General features: G+C 41.1%; 1 protein-coding gene across 3 annotated transcripts in view; it reads right to left on the bottom strand.

Moving 5' to 3' along the window:
* Positions 1–25,302, bottom strand: part of GPC3 (glypican 3) — a 458,636-nt gene that overhangs the window by 105,586 nt on the left and 327,748 nt on the right. For all 3 annotated transcript variants that reach the window (XM_068962139.1, XM_068962138.1, XM_068962137.1), the window contains one exon: positions 14,403–14,523. In XM_068962139.1, the coding sequence (XP_068818240.1) occupies positions 14,403–14,523 (121 nt within the window). The remainder of the gene's footprint in view (positions 1–14,402; positions 14,524–25,302) is intronic.

Consider the following 25,302-nt stretch of genomic DNA (forward strand, 5'->3'; position numbering starts at 1 on the left):
ATGGAAGTGCTATAAACAAGCTTTTACACTGCCTGCCTTCTCTGTATCTGCTCTGACCAGCAAGGGCACAAGAGTGCTAAGGTGGAGAGAAAAAGTGGTATCGAGTGCCTGCCAGCCAGCCAGCCTCAGCGAAAAGGTCAGGTCAGCTCAGCTCATTGTCAGCAGACGTTTGAGTAAAATGAACAAGCAGGGCCCTATACTTTATAAAGTGTATAAAGTTCTTGAAGCCCATTCTAGGGAAACAGCAGAAACTATAAGTAGCTGCCATAATTAGAAAGACATAGGAGTTGGTAACAAATGGGAAAATGTGTTTTAAGGAGGTTGGAGAAGGCGAACAGTCATCGGTTCCCTCGGGTTCCCCCCCCTGCTCTTTGTGAGGCTGTCACGAAACACAGTCGTCTCTCCAACACATCTAAGCACCCACGGTGGCAGCTGAAGAAAAACCACTATAATCTCTCTCACGCTTTCTCACAGTTTTGGTAATTTTTGAGGCTTCGGTGAATGGATGACGCTCAACATTCAACAGCCAAGGAGCCACTTTTAATTGGAATCCTGAATAAAAAAGTGTGTAACAAATTGATTAAAAAGCAATAGTTAACACATTCACCAGGGACTCGAAATACTCTATTGTGAGAACTTCTACTTCAGGTTCAATGAAATACCAGAATTAAAAATAATTTTTTTTTTTTCTGTGAGACCTGAGTTAGGTACTGGTCTGCTGTGAGGTCACACATGCTACCTTCACTCTTGAAGCCCGAACCAATGCACGCTCCAGCCTCCCTATGTCCTGGCTAACAGCCAGAAGATGACTGGCTCGACTAGGTACAGAGCAGTTTTCATCCCCTGAACTGTGGGAAAGGAAGGTGAATGATTTTTAGTAGAAAGCTTTGCATCTTTGCCTCGTGAACCTGAGCAAGCTTAACTGAGCTCTTTGCTTCCAATTTCTGATGTCCAAGCCACCCTTCATGCTCCTCGTGGAGTTAACATCATAAAACACTGATCTGACCTCGTCACTCTGGCTCCAGCCCCTGCACTAGCTCAGGGAATATTGGTTTATTAAACAGGTAGTATTGGTTTATTAAAAAGTCACGTGGAATAGTGAAATTTACAATCCCCAAAGAGTTCTTCTGAACCTTTAAAGAAAATAGATAGTATTTCTTTAGCTACTTACTTGCATGGCCCCCCACCCCAACTTCCACTGCTAACAGAGGGAAATTCAGATTCTCTATACTATTCATGACCCTCCCAAATTTTGCAGTATACCATCTTTTCAGTCTCATCTCTCACTACTTACATCCTCTTCCACTCTGGCTATCAATGCACTTTTATGTCTTTGTGCCACGTTTCTCTGCCAGGAAGATCCTTCCCACCAACCTCTATCTGTCAAAATTCTCCTCATCTTTCAAAGCCATAAAGGCTTAAAGGCTACCTATTTTTGAAGTCTTGAAATTAATCCTTCCCTTCTCTGGGTGAGCAGAGTACTTGGTTTATATTTGTCTAGTGACACTTACACTATGCATTGGATTATAGTTATGTAGGTATGTTTTCATCACCCTCCTTGAAAGCAAGAATTGTGCTTAAACTTATTCCTATACCCTTGTCCACAGCCCCTACCTGCAGTACATAGAGCTGCTCAATAGCGAACAAATGAATTCAAATGATAATGATACACATATATGTGAGAAGTCTATACAAGAAGGAGGAATTCTCTATATCTTAACAACAGAGCCCACCAGACTCAGCATTGCACTTAAGGTGTGCATTCAATAAATAAGTGCTAAATGAACAGTGAGGATATATATATATATATATATATATATATATATATATATAATATAAATTATATATATGTTTTACTTTTTTTCCTGATTGAGTTTCATTTTGAAAAGGAGTCACAGAAGCAATCATGGTTTAACTGATTTCCAAGAACAACAGATAAGAACAAAGACTGTTCATCCAAGTAGAAGCTTAGACCTGAGCTCCCTCTCAGCCTCTTACAATAAAACCTGTAGCTTTAACAATAATTGGTACTGTGGGTTATCAGATTACAATTATTGATCAACCAATTTGCTACACTAGCCGGGGGAATGACATTCTGTAAAATAGAAACTAGCAATAAGAAAACTGCTCCCTACAGGGACACCCTTATCATATACTTGGGTCTGGCGAACAAAGGCAACAGCGCCACTGGATTCTGGTCTGGAGATCCTTCAACTGCCTTCAAGAATCCATATGCAGCTATAACAAACTGCCTCTAGCTTGGCTTAATCTTTTGTACCAGCCCATTAATGAGTCTGGATTCCTTCCCCATTTTCCATGGTATCCCAGGCAGGGATAAAGGCTCAGGCAGCAGGGGGCAGCTCTCTTTTTGCCTGACAACAAGTGGCGGCTGGTCCCAGCATGTAGCTAACAAATTCCATGGTTCTTAGATGGCAGAGCCCATGGAAGGGGTCTTGTCTGCCTTAGACTCTGCAATGCGAAATTGAGCTTTGGGAATCTGGGCCTAGGCAGTGTTCCTGGCATTTGTGACATCACCCCGACAGCTGAAAGTGATGATGTCTCAAGAAAGCTCAGTAACCCCAAGCCCTGTGAATTCTTTCTGCTCTGTCGGCATGTGAAATACACACACACACATTCATGAACATATTATATGCCACTCAAAATCATTCTAAATACCTCCTGTGAGACATCTGCCAATAAGGATAACATGTCAGCCGGGTTTTAAATATAGGAACTGCTCACCATCTTTAACCAGAGAGCAAGATGTTCAAAAGGAATGCAGATTAATTTGCCCTGAACTTTATAGCTCTGAAGTCTTTTCACTTGATACCATCCTTCCATGAAAGGTCCTGGTGGGGCTGAAGATTAAAATTGGACTTCTGGATCATGGTCTCTAAGTTATACTCTAAGGATAGCCTGCCTATTTATAGATCCTCCACTTTAGGGCAGAGTTCAAACTTGGAAAAATCTGAGGAACTTAATTTAAACACACGCTCCTTCATATATATATATGTGTGTGTGTGTGTGTGTGTGTGTGTACATACACATATGAACATATTAACACATATGTATGTATATATAATTTTTAAATTTATCATCTTCATTTTCCATTCAGTTACCTTGAGCCAAACTGAACATTAGTTAAAAAATCTGTCAAGGAGCTAGACATATTTTTCCATGAATCTTTATGGTTGAGATAATTATATTTAAAATCATTTAAACAATAATTCAACCTAGAAAAGTTATAGTTTCTACATTCCAAAAACTGATAAACTGAGGCACAGTGAATCAAGTTACTTAAAAGGTTACCTGTGACTTTCCTTTATGTTAACTCTTCAGACTATCATAACATGAAGAAAAAGAGTAGCTATAATTTATTGCAAGGGTCCTCATCCTCCAGGCCACGGACCCATACCTCCCATCATATCAGTGGCAGCATTAGATTAGAAATAAAGTACTCACAGAGATGACCCTGGGGGATGGGATGGGGAGGGAGGTAGGAGGGGGGTTCTGGATGGGGAACACATGTGCGCCCGTGGCTGAGTCATGTCGATGTATGGCAAAAACCACTACAATATTGTAAAGTAATTAGCCTCCAATTAAAATAAATTATTTTTTTTAAAAAGAAACAAAGTGCTCAGTAAATGCAATGCACTTGAATCATCTCAAAACCATTCCCCCGCAACCCCACTCCATGGAAAATTGTCTTCCATGAAACCGGTCCCTGGTGGCAAAGAGGTTGGAGACCAATGATTTACTGTGCTACTACATGTATTATCTCTAACACTTCTATTAAATCTTCACGATAGATTGCAGCATAGCTATTTCACAGATTAGGGGACTTGAGGTACAATGAGGTTAACTAATTCGGCCATAAGCTAGGCAATCACAAAGTGACAGATCTGGGACTTAAACATAGATCTATGTTCGGTTCTAAAGCCTTTGTACTTTCCCCCAAACTAGATTATATAGTGTTGTGGCCCTCCAATTTCTCATTATGACTCTAAGTCACATACCAGTAAGACTTTACAATGGAAACAGGTAGTATTGGTTTATTAAAAACTCATGTGGAATAGTGAACCTTACAATCCTCAAAGAGTTCTTCTGAACCTTTAAACAGGATAGATAGTATTTCTCTAGCTACTTACTTGCATGCTCTCCCTCCTCTACTCCAACACATATGTATATATTTACCTGCCTCCGTTCCCCCCACCCCCCAATAATGGCCACAACATCAAAACAGTGGCTAAATCATGTTTGTGAATCTTCATGTAGTACTTCCCATTTCTCCTTGAAACATTTCACCTTGCTAGTTTTCTCTGCCATTCTATCCTACTGAGCTATTTTGAGATCCTGATTGTGTTATCTAGGCATCGGCTAACCCCACCTAGCTTCATGCCATCACTAAATATTAGAAGTATGTCTTTGTCTGTAGTAAGTCACTGGTAAAACTTTAGGCAGTAAAGGTCAAAGCAAATAGCTAAAAGCCTCTCTCCAGGCTAACACTGACACATTAAGAAAATACTCTTTAGGAATGATGCTGAATTAGCTACACATTCCCCAAACCATATGATTACTTAAGCCAACATTTTGTGTCACTTGTTTAAGAATGATCATAGGGATTTCTGTCAAACACTTTGCTGAAATCTAGGTATACCATATCTATATCACATGTACCCATAAGTAAGGGGAAGTGGTCTGATTTGTTCTGAGTGAGCCCAAAGTGGCTCCTAGTAACCATCACCATGGTATCTGGAAGCTCACAGTCTCCAAGATTCTGGTCTAGACTTCGGGGAAGATGTGATACCAGGTTCCCTGATGTGTGGTTTCCACAATCCAACTGCCCCTCCTTATTCAAGGTGAGGGTAGAACTTTGTGCCTGTCTCCAGTCTTTTGGCTCTTCTTCTGCTGTGATGACTCAAAATTTGCTAATAGTGATACCATGAGAATAACCAGAAGACTCTTCAGGTTATCATCGGATATAAACTGATCTGAATTTGGGCATCATTATCTAGGACTTATCACAATGGCAATTCTCTTAGCTGTTTTGGTCTTGTCAACTGCTTACCCATAGTGCAGTGATGAGCTAGCAAGATACGGACTATGAAGTAAATAACACAGATCAACTAAACAAATAAGACCATCTTTAACTATATTAGGAAATTATCCAAGAAAATGAAGTACATATGAATAATAACACAATTTTTTCTTTGAATATTAATTACAACTCTGCTGGAAATATTCCACTCAAAAATTGCTATGCAAAATTACCGTGGTTGCTATCTAAAGAAAGCATATAGTTAGGCACACAGAACTGACCCCATTATTATTACTTTACATTCACTAAATACTAACACTGAGCCTACACAGAATGTGGAAACAGCCCTGGCCATATGTCAAATAAGCTTACAGTTGAAGGTTAGGTCTCAGTGTGTGTGTGTGTGTGTGCTAAGTCACTTCAGTCGTGTCTGACTCTGTGACCTATGGACTGCAACCCACCAGGCTCCTCTGTCCATGGGATTCTCCAGGCAAGGATACTGGAGTGGGTTGCCACGCCCTCCTCCACGGAATCTTCCCGACCCAGGGACTGAACCCATGTCTCTTAAGTCTCCTGCATTGGCAGGCTGGTTCTTTACCACTAATGCCACCTGGGAAGCCCTAGGTCTCAATAACCATGGGTATAAAGGAGTAAGGCCAAACTTTTGGTTGAGCCAATTAACATAGGGCTGCATCCTGGGGCAAACGTATCTGCTGTCTATTCAGAAGTTAGTTTCATTACCATTGAATTTTGTCAAAATCCTAATGACATGGGCAAGGAAAACTTTGTTTTGGTCTTTCAGCTTCAAAGAAGATACTTTTGGCTCACCAGTATGAGAATAACGGGCCTTCCAATGGGAATATCATTTCCAGTAGGAATAACGTCTCCACCAACCCATTCATACTTTCCATATTGTCTCCATTTTAACTAACAGTTCATTTTAGGAATGGCAGATGGAGATTGGAAGGCATTCTGTGACTGCCTTGTGTATTGTAGATACTTAGTACATTCACTGAGTGAATGCTCACATGAAGAAATGGCTCCATATGGGATTAAACCTTTAATATTAGCTTCAAGGGCACTCTGAGAGTTTTTATTGTTTTAGCAGTTGAAGCCCTTTGTTTAAGTGAAATCTTATTTAGAAGACCCATATGTAAAGCAGATTTTAGACACTCTGGTTAAAATAGGAATGGGGGACGCAGAATTACCCCCACAGCACGTTTCCCACATCTCTGCTCTCCGTGGAACAGAATCTGAACACACTGCCTTGACAACTGAGCTAACTGACACATAAGCCCACTGACTAATATGATGCTAATTTTGCCATTCTAGAAGGAGGGAGAAGCACTGGATAAATCATTATAGGGTACCCAGGAAGGTGGAGGAGTTGAGATACAAGCATGAGAGTGAACGGATGACTAATGACTAATCCTGAATGTGGACAGGAGCCCAAATCAGATTGTGTGAGTGGGCATAAAACCACGAGCAATAGGTCCTGCTGACTCTGCCCGGTTTGGGTCCAGTGATCCCAGCAGAGAGCCCCCTGCCCTGGCCCCGAGCCCATGTGCAACCACCGCTCACTGGGTTTAATGAGGCAGGAGGCACTGAGGCGTGCTTGTTATGACCAAACACTAGTTAATAGATATGACAAGAGATAAATAATTAGCAAGTTCCTGTCTCTTGCTATGCCCATTTTTGTTCCAAAGATGAACTGCTTCAGTAGGGGCTTCTGCTGTGGTTGGGAGTTCTGTGTAAGAAAATGTGCTTGCATGTCTACAAGCATGTTTTGCATTACACAAGAGCCTTTGGAAGCAGAGCAAAGGCACTACAAACTATCAATCTGTTTGTTTCCCAGGCCCAGCTTTGTCATTTACTAGCAGTGTGACTTTGGACAAGTCATTTCTCTCTCTAGGTTCTCATTTCCTCGTCTATAAAATCAAAGGGCTGGACCTTATGACCGAAACATCCCTGCCAACTCTAACAGTGCACTTACATAACCCTCTTCTTTAGCACAAAAACTGGTTAATATTGAATGTGAAAAGTACCTTAAATTAAATCAAAGTTCATAAACAAATTTAGGGTAACAAAGATTAACTTCTTTGAATGAACTGATCTATAAAATACTGTGGATAAGGCAATGGCACCCCACTCCAGTACTCTTGCCTGGAAAATCCCATGGACAGAGGAGCCTGGTAGGCTGCAGTCCATGGGGTCGCGAAGAGTCGGACACGACTGAGTGACTTCACTTCAACTTTTCACTTTCATGCATTGGAGAAGGAAATGGCAACCCACTCCAGTGTTCTTGCCTAGAGAATCCCAGGGATGGGGGAGCCTGGTGGGCTGCCGTCTATGGGGTCACACAGAGTCGGACACGACTGAAGCAACTTAGCAGCAGCAGCATAAAATACTGTATATGAGGGACTCCTCTGTATATGCCACTATGTTAGGTGCTATAGAAAACAGAGTTGTATGCATGATCTCAGACTTAAGGAGCTGACAATCCAGCAGCAGGATACATATATGTTCATAAATATATCAGGATAAAAGTTGTCTCTGAATTTCCGAATAGTATTTGAACATACATGCACCAAAATACTGCTTATAATACAGGTTTACAGGGGTAGAGAGCAATCATTTGTAAGCATTTATTTTTGCTGTGTTGTATTTGGCCAGCAGGTAGATGTAAATAAGAGACTCTATGGATTTCATAGATATTTTGGAAATATATTTTGAACTTTGTAAACTCAATAGCCTTTATAGTTTGACAGAATTTCCTTTTCATATGTAGAACTTGTCTTTCCATAGCTAACACTTCCAATGCTGCTGCTGCTAAGTTGCTTCAGTCGTGTCCGACTCTGTGTGACCCCACAGACGGCAGCCCACCAGGCTCCCCCATCCCTGGGATTCTCTAGGCAAGAACACTGGAGTGGGTTGCCATTTCTTCTCCAATGCATGCAAGTGAAAAGTGAAAGTGAAGTTGCTCAGTCGTGTCTGACTCTTAGCGACCCCATGGACTGCAGCCCACCAGGCTCCTCTGCTCATGGGATTTTCCAGGCAAGAGAACTTGAGTGGGGTGCCATTGCCTTCTCTGAACACTTCCAATACTTCTTACTAAAAAAACCTTATGAAAGAGTACGATACTGCAATGAAAAAAGATCATGTATTTCCTTTCACTGATAAGCCACAATCACCAGCAAATGTTGTTGCTATCAACATTTTGGCTTACCACTCTTGACTTATCTTCTGCTTTTGAATAATTTAACTTAATGGGCAAAGATTAAAATACATGACCCAATTTAAGTATCTTTAATCCTGTATCCTCTAAAATAGCAAATAGTTCATTTTCAAGAAATTTAATATGAAATACTTGGGAATTCATCTTGGTACAGTATTAAACTGTACATAGTAATTAAGATATTAAAAACACATGCTCCCCAAAGCCACCAGACATTGTAATTATTTTTCAAGCTATTAAGCAAAATGACAGAAGATTTTTTAATGATAAATGTGTTTTGGAATGCATCAGCTAATTCCCTTTTACTTCATGAAATCATATTTAGCTCCACAGAGTCTAGGTCTGGTATTTGAAGACCAACTTGCATTGTTCTTTTGTAACTCAGAAGTCATTCATTGGCTGTTGTTAACATGCCATTGTAGATGCTATGTCTTTCACACACACACACATTCTGACTCCATATGGAAATGGCAATTATTAGAGTTCTGCTACACTATTTGTATGTGAAGAAGTGTGAGAGACACTGGGACATAATTTCATTTGGAAAGGCCTTTTATTTAAATTTGACTCTCAAAAGGTTTCTCCTTTGGTTTAGAAATTTTAGATCAGTGTTACCTTTTCTAGCAACCACTGGAGTAGGCCAGCATTTTATGACTCTCACTGGTTTTATCGTGAGAAAAAAAGTTACTCAAAGAATTTTTGATCATGCTTGAGATTCATTTAAAGATTTTTAAAACTTACATGCTAAGGTATGCCCTGGGTACTTTTCTGACATGTAACAACTTTATTAATTAACTTATTAAACTTGCAACTTTCTATTTCAAAGTCAGTGCCTTTTCACAATACCAAAATAATCTGTCAGGCATCTTAAAAATACTTTTCATGTATTTATGAAGAGGGATGGAAGTGGAGACATTCCACTGTCTGCTTGACATTTAAATTTTTCTTTGGCCATTTAAAATCATTTTATGAGTTAGAGATAGCTAATAGAAAGTTTGTCTGCTGTCTATGTCACAAAGTGCCTCAGTTTCCACACCATACATAACTGTGGTCAGTTTTCCAGGGCTCTTCCCAGTGGACGCTTGGTAAACAACATGCTTACTCTTTCTCTGCTGCCGATTTTAGAGCTTCAGACCATAGACATTACTACATTAGGGACTTGGAAATCGTTAGACAAATTAAGGAGTTTCTGCTATTTGTACTTCTTTCTGCACATCTTTTATATATGGATCACGCTAACCATAGCAAGGCATGCTGTGTCTTCAAAGACATAGAAGGAAAGAGCACAGAGACTGAAATCAGTCCCCCTGGATTCTAGGTCTAGTTTGACCACTTATTATATGAAGGTCACTTAGATGTCCAGTGCCCATAGGTTCTTCATCTGGTAAATCTAGGTAATAATGTCTGCTTCTCTGAGTCACTGTGAAGATCAGTTCATGTAATGTTCATGAAAGAGCTTTACAAACTGAATTGTGCAGCGCAAATTGATGGCAGAATTATTATCATTCATATGGAGTCACAAGGCTAACAAGATCTGAAGACAGATCACCTATCTGGTTCTGGAGGAGGGTGATAAATGCACAATGTTTTTGTAGTTTAATGTTTTCATGGCCTAATGAGAACAAGGCAGGAGAACAGAAGAATTGGGTAGGGGGAAGGGCAAGTTTAAGTTCCATCTGCCCAGGCTGGAAGACTGGTGGGAAGGGAAGAATCTCTGAAAAGATGAGAGGTTACAAAGTAGAAAGGGGTGACCTGGCAACAGGGTGTTTAAAAAAGAGTGGCAGGGCAGAGAATAAAGTCACAAGACTTGCTCACAAGAGGGTGCTGGGTTAAAGCCTGACCTTGAGCCACAAATCACTGAATCACACGGCTGGAAGGAATCTTAAGAGGCCATCTCGTCCACACCCCCACCATTCAGCAGGACATTTCAACCATCCCAAACAGATGAGACTATCCAACTTTGAATGAAAAGCTCTGACACCAAATGAGCAGGTATTGACTGCTCTGGCTTCAACTGTTTCTAACAGGCAGGAAAACAATTTCTGGAATTTCATTTGAACCCGAACTAAAACTGAGGGAAAATAATAAACAGCTAGGTTTTTCTTGGAAACAATAGCTTCTGTAGTAGTTTAAGGTTTGCAACATTAACGCTAACAACACAGCGACTCTTAGAAACTGTTACCAACAAACTGAGTTAGAGGACACATAGGTCACAGTGGCCTATGGGTAAGAGTGTATCATGATCATTCTTGGTATTTGTGGGGTCTTCTCTCCATGCAGGAGCCTTGAAGCAGGATATTAAGAAAAACACAATTTTTCTTTTAAAGCAACATGGCCCAGCAAATTCCAGGACTGACACTGAGGACTTAAGAGTTCAATTCCTCTCCTAACACAAGACAATAAATCCTCACACACAAATTAGAAACCGAAAAGGAAATAAAAGGGTCCTCATTTCCAATCGTGGGAATGTCACACAAGAACTCTGGTTTGGAAGGAGGAAGGGAGGACATTCCACACCTGCAGGTCTTCCCAGGAAAGGGGCCCCGGGCCTGACCCTGAACACGTCCCCTCCAGGTTACATCGTGGGACTGTCAATACGGAAATAATGTTACGTTACTCCCTCAGTGAATATATTATTTCAAATCCTATCAACAGCAACCATAACTTGAAAGGAAGCAGCTGAGAATTTCCATGGAAGAAAGTGAAGAGGTCTTTGGGGATGTGCTCGTAAACGGCCTAGCCACAGTCCATCTGGATGGACACACATGGGCATGCATGCATAGACAAAAGTAGCTCTGTACTTACAGTTGCATATGTTGGAGCATCCTACTGTAGTTCAACAGTTGCAGCACCAAGCAAGGAGCTTAGGAAAATAACATACTCCTGGATTCTCCACTCACTTACACGTGAACTGAGGCAAGTTAACTTGATTCTACCTCCTCATCAGTATAACTTTAGGTCAATTGTAGCCAGGCATTCAGTGAATCCAGATGTTTGGCAGTGACTAGGAAACAACATCTGGATGATTGGTTGAATTTTCAACTGAACTTACTGGATGTTTTGGCAGCATGCCCACACAGCCCTTAATGGCTTTCTGCCTCAGTTTCCCTAGCTATAAAAAAAGGTACAAACATTATCACTTACCTCCCAGGAGGCAGTGAGGATGAAATAATACCCAAGGGTAACAATGAGTTCCTGAAAAGAATGATTCTTTGACAGTACTGTATCTTATACAATTCCAGGCTGGATATTTTTTTTTCTAATACGAGCAGTTAGACTTTTAGGACATAAAAGCACTTTGAAATATGGTTCAATGCTATACAAATACAACACATTATCATCATCATCATCCCATTCTTCATTATGACTTCCCCAAAGTGTCTCACTTTCAGATTGAACCATGGCCAAAATATGAATTTTACTGAAGGTCTGAAAGAAGATATGTTTTGGCCATGTAAAGCAATACAGATGAGACAAGAAAAAACCAGCGTGGGTGTTTGGAGCCCAACCAATTTTAACAGCTCAACTTAAACAGGTAAAACTGGTCTATCAATGAGAATTAATTGGTTGCTCAATGGTATTTATAAAGGAACCCAAAATGTCCACACATATGTCCATGGCAAAGGTAGGAGAAAGTAATTATAATGGTGACCTTTCCGACACTGACAATATACACCTCCCTACCTATAAAGAGGCTTCATCTTTTGTGGCTGAAAGTTAGCAGGAAGAGAAAGAAGGAAACAACATGGGAGAGAAAGATGTATCAAAGGGATCTCTTTGATCCACCCAAAATTGGGGTGGCAGAATTAGACTGGGAAAAAGTATTAGAATACTGTTCTCTTTCAGACTCATGCAAGTCCTGACTACAGAGGACATCCTGACTATAGTAATCACCTTAACTGTGTCATGCACATGCAATTATGTGTGTGTGTGTGTATGTGTATATACACATGCATATATATAAAATGTATAATTATACATACATTTTATATAATGGGATATGAATATAGATACATAGATATAATTTCTTATACTCACAATAACTTTGTAAGGAACTATTTTGCTAACTCTAAATACTACAGATGAGAAAACTAAAGCTCCGAGAGGTTGAATGATTTGTCCAAAGTTATATATCTAGTAAGACCCACAGTTGAATTGGGATCCACGTGGATTCAAAGCCCATGTTCTATTCACTATACGACATGGTCTCCCAGAGCATTACTATTAAACACCCAAAGTCTTTACTGAGGGGCTTGCTATAAATAGTCACTTTTAGTGACTGCCAGATCATATGCTCTGATGCAGCTTTCCCTTTTTACAGGGTGGGGCTCCATCCACAGGTCTTTCCCTGATATTTCTTACGAAATCCTTCTCACAGTAGCCCAGCCCAACTCAGGCCTAAGCAAATCACCCCAAAACTGATGAGCAACAGCCCTGTCTAGCTCTTCTTCATTATTGGCTGCCTTTTCTTTGTATTTAAACATGTGTTTCTCCTCCAAGGAAGGTATGAAAACAGGCCAGACTCGTTTTGAATCCTCAAACTCCCTGGCACCTGGCTGAGCACATAGTAGGTATTCCTTCACGTCTGGTGACCAAAGACATCTGTTGACACTATTCTTCATTTAAAAGGAGGGGCACAGAGATGGAGCCTGAGGTTCTGGCCTTACCAGTGCTTGGATCTAACCAGTCGAGTGGAGTCACCCAGACACATTTGGTTTGAGATAATTTAGAAATAATTCAAAGAAACACTGCCTTTGTCCCCAGGTAAAGCACACCATCAGCAATGGGAGGTTTACACTGTGCTCTGTATTCTTCAGAGATGTGTTTTGAAACATCCTGTATGTAACCAGGCTTTATAGAACTTAGTGAGGTTGTGAGTTCACCAAAAAGAAGGCTCTGTTATGCAAATACTGCCATTATTCTGTGCTCAGAAGCAGTAACAACTAATTATTAAGTGCTCATGGAGAGCAGAGCACTTTATTAGCCTCTGGAGGAATCTCACTCAAAAGCGTAGTAAATACTTTCACAATGCCATTCGCCATGAAATATGTCACTATTAGGAAGCCATTCCAAACATTTTTCCTAAAAACCATAAAGATTTCACTGCTAAACTTCACAGGAAAAGACAAAATCATGCCAATGTCATCCTACAGAAGCCTCTGTCCTTGCAGAAGGAGTTTAATTTCATTAAGTCCTTCCTCAGCTATGAATAGAAGTCAGTGGTGCCAGGGTCCTCCCACCCAGGGACCATAGGGTAGGAACACTGCCACTCTGGTATCTGGTGGCATTTTTGATGGCATTTTTTAAACTGTGGCCACAAAGCAATCACAAGCAGATGGTACAACTAACTTCTATTTGTGTCTCAGTTACTAAACTCCTGAGAAGAAAAACTGTGTGGAAGTCAAGGGAATCTGTGGGTGCTCTGTGCATGGCAGTGACTCAGAAGTTGGCATGGGTGCAGTGAAGCTGGTCCTCTCGTATCTTGCTGGTGGCAGTGAAAGCTGTCACATCCCCATTGGACAGCAGTTTGGAAACATGCAGTAAAATGCTCATATCCTTTAACCCCATAACTCCAGTATGTTAACAAATTGATCTAAGATCAGGAGACAGCACTATGCAGGAGGTCGCTTTCTTTAATGGTAAACATTTGAAACAATCTGAATGCATAGCAAAAGCAAATTAATTATAATTAACACTCAAAGGAATCTTTCGGGGCCACAAAAGATGATTAGAATGCAGATTTGTGGCAACATGAAGAAGTGTTTCCAATACAGTGTTAATTTTAAGAAGCAGAAATCACTAATATACTTCCAATTATGTAAAAAGCCTATGTGTGATTTTCTGACCAAATATTAAAAAAGAATACGTAAAAATGAAAACAGGATGGACTAGTGGGGTTGAGACAAATACTTTTCCTTCTGTTTTCCAAGCTTTCTCTTATGTTGCAATATTTTCTTTATAATTTAAAAATGGGGTGAAAAACAAAGGTCAGAAGTCCTTTTTAGCAGAGAGACTCTGAAGAAAATGAACATGGCTGCCTTTCCAAAAGCCCAAGAATATAGTTTGAACACAGCATCATCCATTGCTCAATTTTTTTGCCATATCTGTTTTTGCTGGATACATACATACCTGGTTAATGTGCTTCAGTTTGTCAATAATTTGACTGACCACTGGCTCAGGGCCCTTCATTTTCAGCTCATGGAGGTTGAACTGATTTTTCATTCCATTCCTCGCTGCCTTTTGGCTGTATCTGGAAATATGAAGGTAAAGGAAAGGTTTGTCACAAGAGAGCCCCAAGCAAAGTGCAAGTTGACTGTATTTGGCACATGGTCGAGCCGACCACAAGCTACCTTTAGCCTTCCAGCCCATGGGATGACTGCGTGGTACAAAGGTAGACTACTCCAGATAGAGTCTACTTGTACTGGAGAACATTCATTCAAAAGTCAACAAGTTTCATTCACCTCATTAGAACTGATTCAAATGTATTCTTTTTAATGGCTGAGTAATATTCCATTGTGTATATGAAACGGAGCCTACTGTACAGAGTGAAGTAAGCCAGAAAGAAAAACATCAATCCAGTATACTAATGCATATATATGGAATTTAGAAAGATGGTAACGATAACCCTGTATGCGAGACAGCAAAAGAGACACAGACGTATAGAACAGTATTTTGGACTCTGTGGGACAGGGAGAGGGCGGGATGATATGGGAGAATGGCACTGAAACATGTAAATTATCATATGTGAAATGAATCACCAGTCCAGGTTCAATGCATGATACAGGGTGCTCGGGGCTGGTGCACTGGGATGACCCAGAGGGATGGGATGGGGAGAGAGGTGGGAGGGGGGTTCAGGATGGGGAACACATGTACACCCGGGGCAGATTCATGTCAGTGTATGGCAAAACCACTAAAATATTGTGAAGTTTTTTTTAAAAAAGTCAACAAGTGTTAATTCACCATTCCTTTTTTCTCAGTGTTGGGGATATAGCAATGAACAAGACAGAGACAAGGTCTCTGCCCTTATTTTGCCCTCCGTCTAGTGTAGAGTCCAGATGAGCACTAAGGGAGGTGCTGGGTCTTGGCCAGGGAAGCACACAGGAGGGTCCTTAATTCTGAGTGTGCTTTCTATTCATCTGAAGGAAAAAGACTCTTACATGTTCTTTGCTTCTTCCTCCTTCTCCACTTTCTCCTCCCATCGTTTCCTGCAGGTCTGGGCAGTCCAGCTCCTCCTGAAAAGGCTTTCCCAACCCATTTGCAGCATAAATTATACCTGCCAGCTTCTGGCTCTGTTCTCTACAGGGAGGCAGACCAGCAGCTCAAGGGAAGGTTTTAACGTGGTCCCCCAGGATAAGACATAGGTTTTTGCTTCAAGATTGAAGTTTCAAGCTATCTATGGACATCCTCACCAGCATGAGAAAGGGAGATATTTACAATCCTGGGCAATTCTGCCTTTCAGTGTGGGGCTTTATCAACTTCAACTGGAACACTAATTCACTACTGAGGTGGTTTCTTTGCTGGCTTCATGGTTCCAGACCTCTGTGCATTTACTCATCTTTCAAAACAAGGCAAACAAACACAAAACAAAAACAAGAAACAGATTTCATTTTCTCCTCTTTATCTTTTCTCATGTAGAAAGACCAGAACACTGTTACCAAAGGGGGAAAAGGTTTTGATCTCTCTCTCTCTTTTTTTTTTTTTTTCGTTTTCCTTATCCTGATAATGGAATATTTTCTTAAAGAAATGGGAAATTTTGCAGGGCTTTTGCCCCTACTTTATACACTTAAAAAAAAATTACAATAGGGCAGTTGAATTAAGGGCAAATTCATATTTTTTACTCATATTTTTAATTACCAAAAAAAACAGTGCTCATTGAAGACAATTAAAATATATAGACATAATCAAAGCATACAGCACAAGTTCTTGCATCATCTTATCCTTCCAAGAGAGAATCATCTTTAAGTTTGATATATATTCTTCTAGAGGTTTCCACATGCATATGCGTGCATATGTGCGTGCTCAGCTGCTCAGTAGTGTCCGACTCTTTGCAACCCCATGAATCGCAGCACGCCAGGCCTCCCTGTCCATCACCAACTCCCGGAGTTCACTCAAACTTACGTCCATTGAGTCAGTGATGCCATCCAGCCATCTCATCCTCGGTCGTCCCCTTCTCCTCCCGCCCCCAATCCCTCCCAGCATCAGAGTCTTTTCCAATGACTCAACTCTTCGCATGAGGTGGCCAAAGTATTGATGCTACCAGGCATGATAGCAGAGGAGGTCAGGAAATCTAGGTCTGACTTTTATAATTAAAAGTCATCTTCTGAGAAGGAAAATATCTTGTGGGAATGTTGAAGAGAACATTTGACTGCATTTCTTCTAAAATGGTAGCCTAACATATTTAGCTTACCTAACATTAAAAGTTAGCAAATACACAATGTGTGTGCGTGTGAAGTACTTCAGTTGTGCCCGACTCTTTGTGACCCCATAGACTGTAGCCACCAGGCTCCTCTGTTCAAGGGATTCTCCTGATAAGAATACTGGAATGGGTTGCCATGTCCTTCTCCAGTGAATATACAGATCACCCACCACATACCAATTGCCTTTGGGGGCTGTGTTAAAGAAATGTAATGCATTTCTTTAAGGGAAATTCTTTGTGTATATATCTGGTGAGAATCAGCTCCCCACTAGCCTCCTTTTGTGTGCTTGTATATAATGCTGTCTGTTTCAATATCATCTCCCTCTTGATGACCACCAACTCCATCTTCTTTTTCTTTATATCTACTGATACCTGAAGCAGAGACCTGATTCACAGGTAAAGAGGTAAGCAGTTCTAAAATGAACTTTAGGAACATGTCCCTAGAGACATGTCCCTGGACTTGTTCCTATTGAAGCCTGCCCACTCCTACAAAACAAGTCTCCTTCTAAAGTTTATTATCCTCAGTGGAATAGGATAAACAAAGCTGCCAACTTAGTGACTTTGCCCTGTACTCCTTCTTCCAAATCATTTATAAATATTAAGTCAAATTAGTCCCATAGCTGATCCCTTGTGGCCCTACTGTCTATTTCCTACCACTCAGAAAAATGTCCTTTCAGCTCTTTTTTTTGGTTTCTTACCTCCAAGTCTTGGATAAGAAGCCAGGACTAAACACTGCTCCCCAATCCCATGGTGACTCAATTTTTAAAAAACAGCCTTGAGTTTAAAAGCTTGCCAAACTTTCTGAAAGTTGAAATAGCATCCACTATTTTGCTCTATCCATGTGCTATTTAAATCCTCAAAAGACTTAGTAAATTAAGCATGGTTTCTGGTTACAGAAGTGTTGGGAAGAGCTGGCTTATGGCTTAGACCTAAAACTTTATTTTATTTACTCCACAAAGCAGTAACCAAAAGTACTGGTTCGATTGATGTCTACATCTGCTAAAATTTAGTGGCCCTATTTTTAAATTTAGTGGCAGTATTTTAAAACTCTTCAGGAACTCTGCTCTTCCCCTATCCATTTAGGCATGCGAATACCTCTCCCCCATCCCCAATACTATGTTCTGTTTCTCACACCTCTACCCTTTTCTCCTTAGCCAGACAAAATGTAGAGCAGAATCTTAAAATTCTTGAGTGTTAAAATAGAATACTATGCAGACATCAAAAGAACAAAGTTAGAACAAAGCTGAAGATGGCCCCAAATTCTTGAAATCTGTTGATGCCACCATCATTGATAGGCTTCCTGGCAAGCGCATGTGTGTTGAGAGCTTCTGTACCCTCCTCTGAGCCATTTTGCTGTTCACGGCATGAGACAGATGGTTCCTGTGGGTGTCATCAAAGCAGTGGACAAGAAGGCAACTGGAGCTGGCAAGGTCACCAAGTCTGCCCAGAAAGCTCAGAAGGCTCAATGAACAACATCCTCAATACCTGCCATCTTAATCAGTGGTGGAAGAATGGTCTCAGAACTGTTTGTCTCAATTGGCCATTTAAGCTCAATAGTGAAAGACTAGTTAATGGTAACCGGGCATGATAAACCTTCAGAAGGAAAGGAGAATATTTTGTGGACCATTCATTTTTCGTGTGGCCGTTCTAAGTCAGTGGTCTTTAAAATCAGTACTTCTTAATGGAAACAACTTGATTAAAAATATGTCATAGAATTTGAGACACTTAAAAAATTTAATGAGAAAAAAAAAGAATGGTAAAAGCAGTTACTTCCAGTAAGTAAGATATTGGGGGAAATTTTACTTTTTTATGTCTTTCTATATCTTTTACACTTTAAAATCTTTACAATAATTTTTAATGAGTAAAAATTTATATAGCAGTTATTTTTAAGGCAAAAGAAAACAACATGAAACAACAATAACAACAAAAAAAACCAAACCAAAGGAAAATAAAAAGTGGGCCTAACTCCTAGGCCTCGCTCAGAGCCTCTGGGAAATTCTTCTTGTTAATCAGAGTTATGTCGGCCATGACTAGATCCCCAGCTTAAAGGTGATCCCTTATGAGAACACATGTTTGGGCCAATACACACAATGTCACCCTGGAATTCCTTCACATCTCAGATGGTTATCATCAGGTCACAAACTCTACTTTGTTAGGTTAAACACAGCCTATCTGTTTTCTACTCTTCAATGAGGTAATGCTCACCTGTATCAAAAGGACAGTCAGTAAGGATGTGACTGAATGCATATTATTATGAGGACCCTGTCTCTAAACAGAGGCAAAAAAGCCATTCAAGTTCTTGTCCACCTTCCCAGAAGATGCATAAAGTCCTCTCCTGATGGGAGCTGAGGGCCTCCCTGGGACTCATTCTGAACTACTGCTCTTGCACCCAAGTGCATTGTGGGTACCATGCTGAGTGGCTTGTGTTCCTTCAACATACATTCCATTTGCCAGCCCGTATAGTCTGTGAGCTCTCTGAAGGCAGAGGCTTGGTTAGTTCTCTTTAGTTCTCTTGTGTACCACCCAAAGCACCTCCTAGTGCAGGTAGTAACAGCAACTGGGAGTACTGAGTGCTTTCTCTGTGCCAGATACTGTTCCAAGCACGAGGAAAACTACAACCCGCAGCACCACACTGAGTCCTCCTAATAGCCCTACAAGATGGACAGTATTATAATCAGCTCCTTCTTGCAAACAAGAACACTGAGGCACGAAGTGAAGCCACTTGCCGAAGGTCACACAGCTACTCAATAGCAAAGCTAGAGTTTGAACTTTTGAGTCTATGTCCAGCTGCCTCTGTTCTTAACCGCTCCGCTGCTATTATTCCTTAGAAATAATCCACGCTGACTAAATATTTGACGTTTCCATTTCACTCTGCCCAATTCATGGTATGATACAATTAGCCAGCTACTGGTGATGGTCTACAAGGCTCACAACAGGGCCTGCCACAACAGCTCTCTTTACCTAATCAGCGGATTCCTGGGCTTGCCCTTTAAAAGCCCTTGGGGAGAGCCCTGTGTATGGAGTTTCTTCTCCCAAACAGATCCAACAGCATCACCATTCGGCGCAATATTTGCATTCTTGAAAGATAAGGTATTGGAAGTTAGACATATAAATAATCCTCCACCACCACCATCGTATAGACAAACACCAAAGGTGATCTGAAATCTCTAAGGACAATAGGAAAGTGAATGTTGGCAAAGGCCTCCCTGCCATGTAGCAATATGACATATGTAATGGAACCCCAGGGAATTTTATGTACATACATGCTCCAAGCTTTAAGCTCAGAGGGACTCAGATAGGGGTGTCTCTGTAGAGTTGCATTAATTAATTCATTCATCCAGCATTTTATTTTCACTCACTTCCTCTGTGCCCCTGGTGTACAATGGTTCCTGACAGGTTTTGAATGAGGCTGAGCCACTGCAGCTACAATTTTCCCCACCCAGATTGCCCAGAGTGTCAGGAATGGGGACACTGTTGGCCATGGGGGATTTTAAGGATGGGTTATCTGCTTAACAACACTCATCTCTAATTAGATTAACTGTCCTCTCTCCAGAACACTCCTTTTTCCTAAAGCTTTGACATGGTTCTGGCAATGAATACTGGCCAGTGGAGGAAGAAAAACAGAGAGGAGCTCCTGCCTCCTAAATCTAAACTTTTCTTAACTGGACATGTTATGCGTGATGTTAGAAGCGTCCCCATAAAGCATAACCTGTGGTGTCTTCTTCCCCCATCCAGTGTGGTACCTGCTTATTAGCACAAAAATAGCAAATTTGATTTGTGAAGTGAAAGGAAGATACTGTTCAGGCAGATTGGGCAGGGACGGAGGGGGACACCTTGCAAAAGCTGTCAAGAGAAAAGGAACCCAATGAAAATAGGACATCTGGGTGTGATGGTGTTAGGACAACTGACACAAAGAGAACACTTGTAGAAGAGGAATAGAGTCAAACGTATAAAATGGGCAATCTTTTCTTCCTGGTTCTGTGCTGGCTGAGGCAGCACAGGTGAAGTGGAAGGAAATCAATGGATTCAAATATACAACTTTCAAATAGGAAGCACCCTTGTCCAATCCACTGATGGTGTAGATGAAGAACCTGAGACCCAGGGAGGGACTTTCCCAGCAGCACAGGTAGTTAGTATCATAACTCTCACCTTTAGAAGAAATTTCTTCTTTAAAAGGTTCCTTAAATACACATTGGTGATTTTGAGCATTGCTAGTAGGGGTGCAGGAGAGAGAAGTTGCTAGAAAATTCACTTTCCTCCTTCTTCTAGGCATTAGACTATTGGAAAGTATTTGAAAGCAAGTCTTAGAAAAACCAACTTGCCCCCTCCCCCCACCAAATATTTAATTTCACAGAAGTTTGTTTCATTTACTGCTGGGGTTTTAGATGATCTACAAAGAAGTTACAGATCTCACATTCTCAGTGCGCCATCTTATGGAAAGGGTGCAGTACTGCAAGTCGCCCTTGGCCCAAACAGTGATTTATCAGACTGTTTCCTTGGAAAGCACTCCAGCTGCAACAATCACTGTGAAAAAATGGCATAATTTAAAGAGTATAAATACCTTTAGAAACAAACTAGAACACAGGGTAGAAAACCCACCTTATCAATAGGCCTAAGAAAATGTTCTTTTTCTATCCAAGACGCAGTCTTCATTTACGTAAATGAACAGAAAAATAAAGCAAAAGTAAAAATTGCTGAGTTTTATAAATATGTTTAATAAAGAAGGCGGCAATTTGCTTCTCATTTATGTATGCACAAGTCTAAAGAAAAATGGTTTTCATAATTGTTGGTACAGCAGTACCACTTCAGAACAAATATCAGACAGGAGAGTGCCAGAAACAGATATGACCACCAGACTCCAAGAACTACTTTGATTCTCAAACAATAGACTTTCAGAAATTACGGATATATTTCAACAGAAAGGAAGCAAAATTTAGAGTAGAAATCAGGGGGCTGAAAGCCCATTTATACCTCATCTAGTGGACATTATCTATATAAGGGAATAGCTATATTAGAATCCGCTTTTAGCCTAGTTTCAAACCTCACTGTGAGGAGAGACTAAAAGATTGGTCTTGGAATATAATCAAAAAGTCATTTAAACCTCAAGAAGCAAAGAATATTTTCCAGATGGTGAGGAAAGCTTGAGAAGTTGATATCACCCGCTGTGGGGAACAGCCTCCTGCAGAGATGGGGAGGCAGAGAGAAAATGCCTGAATGTTTGTCTGAAGAGGCAAACTCCACAGAGGAGCCTGGAGGTAAGGAGAGACAAAAGTAAATAAGGAAGCAAAAGCGATTCCTGTGAGAACCGCGGCATAGGCAGAGCCTGATGTGTGGGAAGGCTGGTGAGAACAGCCTCTTGGGCTTTGAGCCCTGACCACGGGCAGCCAAGACACCAGGCCAGGGTGGGCAGGGCTGCTGAAGGGTTCTCTGAGGGGTGTCCTTGAGGGGAACATACAAAGGAGGAGAGGAATCTGAGCCAGTGTAAGATTTCCAAAAATAGCAAAAAAAAAAAAAAAAAGCAATTCAAAGTTCAATAATGTAGCAGCACAAGGTGTGTAATGGTGATTTATCATTAAATCACCCCAAACCCATTTACGGAGTCCCTCGAGCCCAGAGAGTGGGCTTCCCTGATAGCTCAGTTGGTAAAGAATCCGCCTGCAATGCAGAAAACCCTGGTTCGATTCCTGGATTGGGAAGATCCACTGGAGAAGGGATAGGCTACCCACTCCAATCTTCTTGGGCTTCGCTTGTGGCTCAGCTCGTAAAGAATCTGCCTGCAGTGTGGGAGACCTGGGTTCGATCCCTGGGTTGGGAAGATCCCCTGGAAAAGGGAAAGGCTACCCACTCCAGTATTCTGGCCTGGAGAATTCCAAAGAGTCAGACATGACTGAGTGACTTTTACTTTCTAGCCCAGAGAAGTAACCCAGAAAACCAGATGTTTTCTTGTCCCACTGGAGTTAAACCAAAAGGAAATGGTTTTTTACCTTTTTTTAGTTTTTTTTGAAAGTTAGATTTTAACTCAAAGATATTTGAGTCATAAAGGACCCTTGAAATCATTTAGTGCAATGCACCCCTCTTACAGATGGGCAAACTGAGTCCCAGAGAGACCAAACAGTAGCCATCCAAATTATTATTGGTATCACTGCTAATGGAATGTGATTAGAGCCACAACCTCCCCCAAATAGAAAAGCCAAGAAGAAGAGGTCAAAGAAAAGGTCACACACATGAGAACATTGTATGAAAGTAACTGATGTTGAAAATAATGATCAATAATTATTTTATTTGTAAAAGGTAAAATTCAGTCCTGTCTACATAGTTTACTGAGACAACCAAGACAGTATACTTTAGAAAGGCTGAGTAATATGGTGGGAAGAGCACCGGTCCTGGAGTCAAGACATACGTTCAAAGGCTGGTACTGTGTGACTTTTGACAAGTAACTAAACTCTGCTGGACTGGAGTGTCTTTATCTCTGAAATAGGGATAATGCCACCTACATTTGTTTTGAGGATTAGTTGTGTAATGACTGTTAGCAAATTTAAGATAACATAGGTTAAGTGTTTAGAAGAGGGCCCAACATATTTATATGAGCACTGGTATTGTTTTGTGAAAGTATCCAACACAAAATAGGTGTTCAATAAATGTTATTTGGAAAAGGATTTTCTGAAGTAGAATGAATAAATATTGCCATGAATACTTCGGGGAAGCTTCAAGTCTGCTCATCCCTGTACTGAGAGAACTGGAGAAATGGAAGAGTCTCCATTGTGTGAGCAGCCAGCACTGAGCAGGCAAGCCCAACTGAAAGGAACTATTCCTCAGCAGAGAGGTCCTCACAGAACTGCCGGCGGACGGGGCATCTGAGGCAGGGAACTTACGGTTAGGATTTCAGACGGTTCAGAATTTATTTTAGTCCATTGATGAAGACACTGTTGACCTGTGCCCCAGGGCAGACAGCCACGTTTCCCGAGTGATCACCTTTGGGTGTCAGAAGCCTTTTCACTCTCTCCTCCCTCCACATTTCATGTTCCTGCTCTCTGTGACAGAAAATATTCTGCTTCCACTTTGCATATAACTGTCACAAGTAATGAATTAGATGGCTCTTGGAAACACCCACACACTTTTTCAAATCTTTCTCTTCAGAACGCTGCTTTGTTTGTCCCAGGTCCCTGTGGGATCCAGAACAAACATCTATTCTTTAATGCAAGGATCTTCAAAATGAAGAAGAGAACTTTCAAACTCTACCTACAATCACACTTCACAGACTCAAGACGAGTTTCAGGGAGAGGCAAGTCTGAGTTAGAGAAGAGTGTAACTTGTGGATTTTTTTCTTGCATTGCGATTCACAAAGAAAAGCCTCCTAAACGTTGCTTTGGATGTCTTGCTGAACCTTATTTCATGAACTGACAAAGACTGAGAGCAAAGGATAAACTGTTTTTACATGAATGAGTATCACTGAAATACTTTAAAAGAAAGCTCAACATTCCTGTCACTGTTTTGTTGTCAGTTTGTCTAAGCCACAGTCCTCTACAGGCCCCTAATCCTTGAGAAACCTGTATGCAGGTCAAGAAGCAAGTTAGAACCAGACATGAAACAACAGACATGAGCAAGGAGTTTGTCAAGGCTGTATGCTGTCACCCTGTTAACTAATATTCAGAGTACATAATGCAAAATGCTGGGCTGGATGAATCCCAAGCTGGAATCAAGATTGCAGGGAGAAATACTGATAACCTCATATATGCCTATGATACCACTCTAATGGCATAAAGTGAAGAGGAAGTAAACAGCCTCCTGATGAGGGTGAAAGAGGAGAGAGAAAAACCTGGCTTAAAACTCAGCATTGAAAAAACTAAGATCATGGCATCCTGTCCCATCACTTCATGGCAAATAGATGGGGAAAATGTGGAGAAACAGTGGCAGATTTTATTTTCTTGGGCTCCAAAACCACTGTGGATGGTGAGTGCAGCCACGAAATTAAAAGATGCTTGCTCCTTGGAAGGAAAGTGATAACAAACCAAGACAACGTATTAAAGAGGAGAAACATCACTTTGCCAACAAAGGTCCGTATAGTCAAAGCTATGGTTTTTTCAGTAGTCATGTTCAGATGTGAGAGTTGGACCATGTAGAAGGCTGAGTGCTGAAGATTTGATGCTTTCAAACTGTGGTGCTCGAGAAGACTCTTGAGAGTCCCTTGGACTGCAAGGAGATCAAACCAGTCAATTCTAAAGGAAATCAGTCCTGAATATTCACTGGGAGTTCTGATGCTGAAGCTGAAGCTCCTATACTGTGGACACCTGATAAGAGCCGATTCATTGGGAAAGACCCTGATGCTGGGAAAGATGGAAGGCAAAAGAAGGGGATGAGAGGATAAGATGGTTAGATGGTATCACTGACTCAATGGACATGAGTTTGAGCAAACTCCAGGAGACAGTGAAGGTCAGGGAAGCCTGGCGTGCTGCAGTCCATGGGGTCACAAAGAGTCAGACACAACTTAGCGACCGAACAACAACAATAAATCTTCAGTGCATGGGATTAGGCCTACTGAGATCCTGAGCCAATGGAGACAAAGGTGAGAGCTTAGCTGCCTGACCTATCCTTGGAGCCAGTATTTCATGCTTT

The sequence above is a fragment of the Capricornis sumatraensis genome, chromosome X (assembly GCF_032405125.1).
Source record: "Capricornis sumatraensis isolate serow.1 chromosome X, serow.2, whole genome shotgun sequence".
Lineage (NCBI taxonomy): Eukaryota > Metazoa > Chordata > Mammalia > Artiodactyla > Bovidae > Capricornis > Capricornis sumatraensis.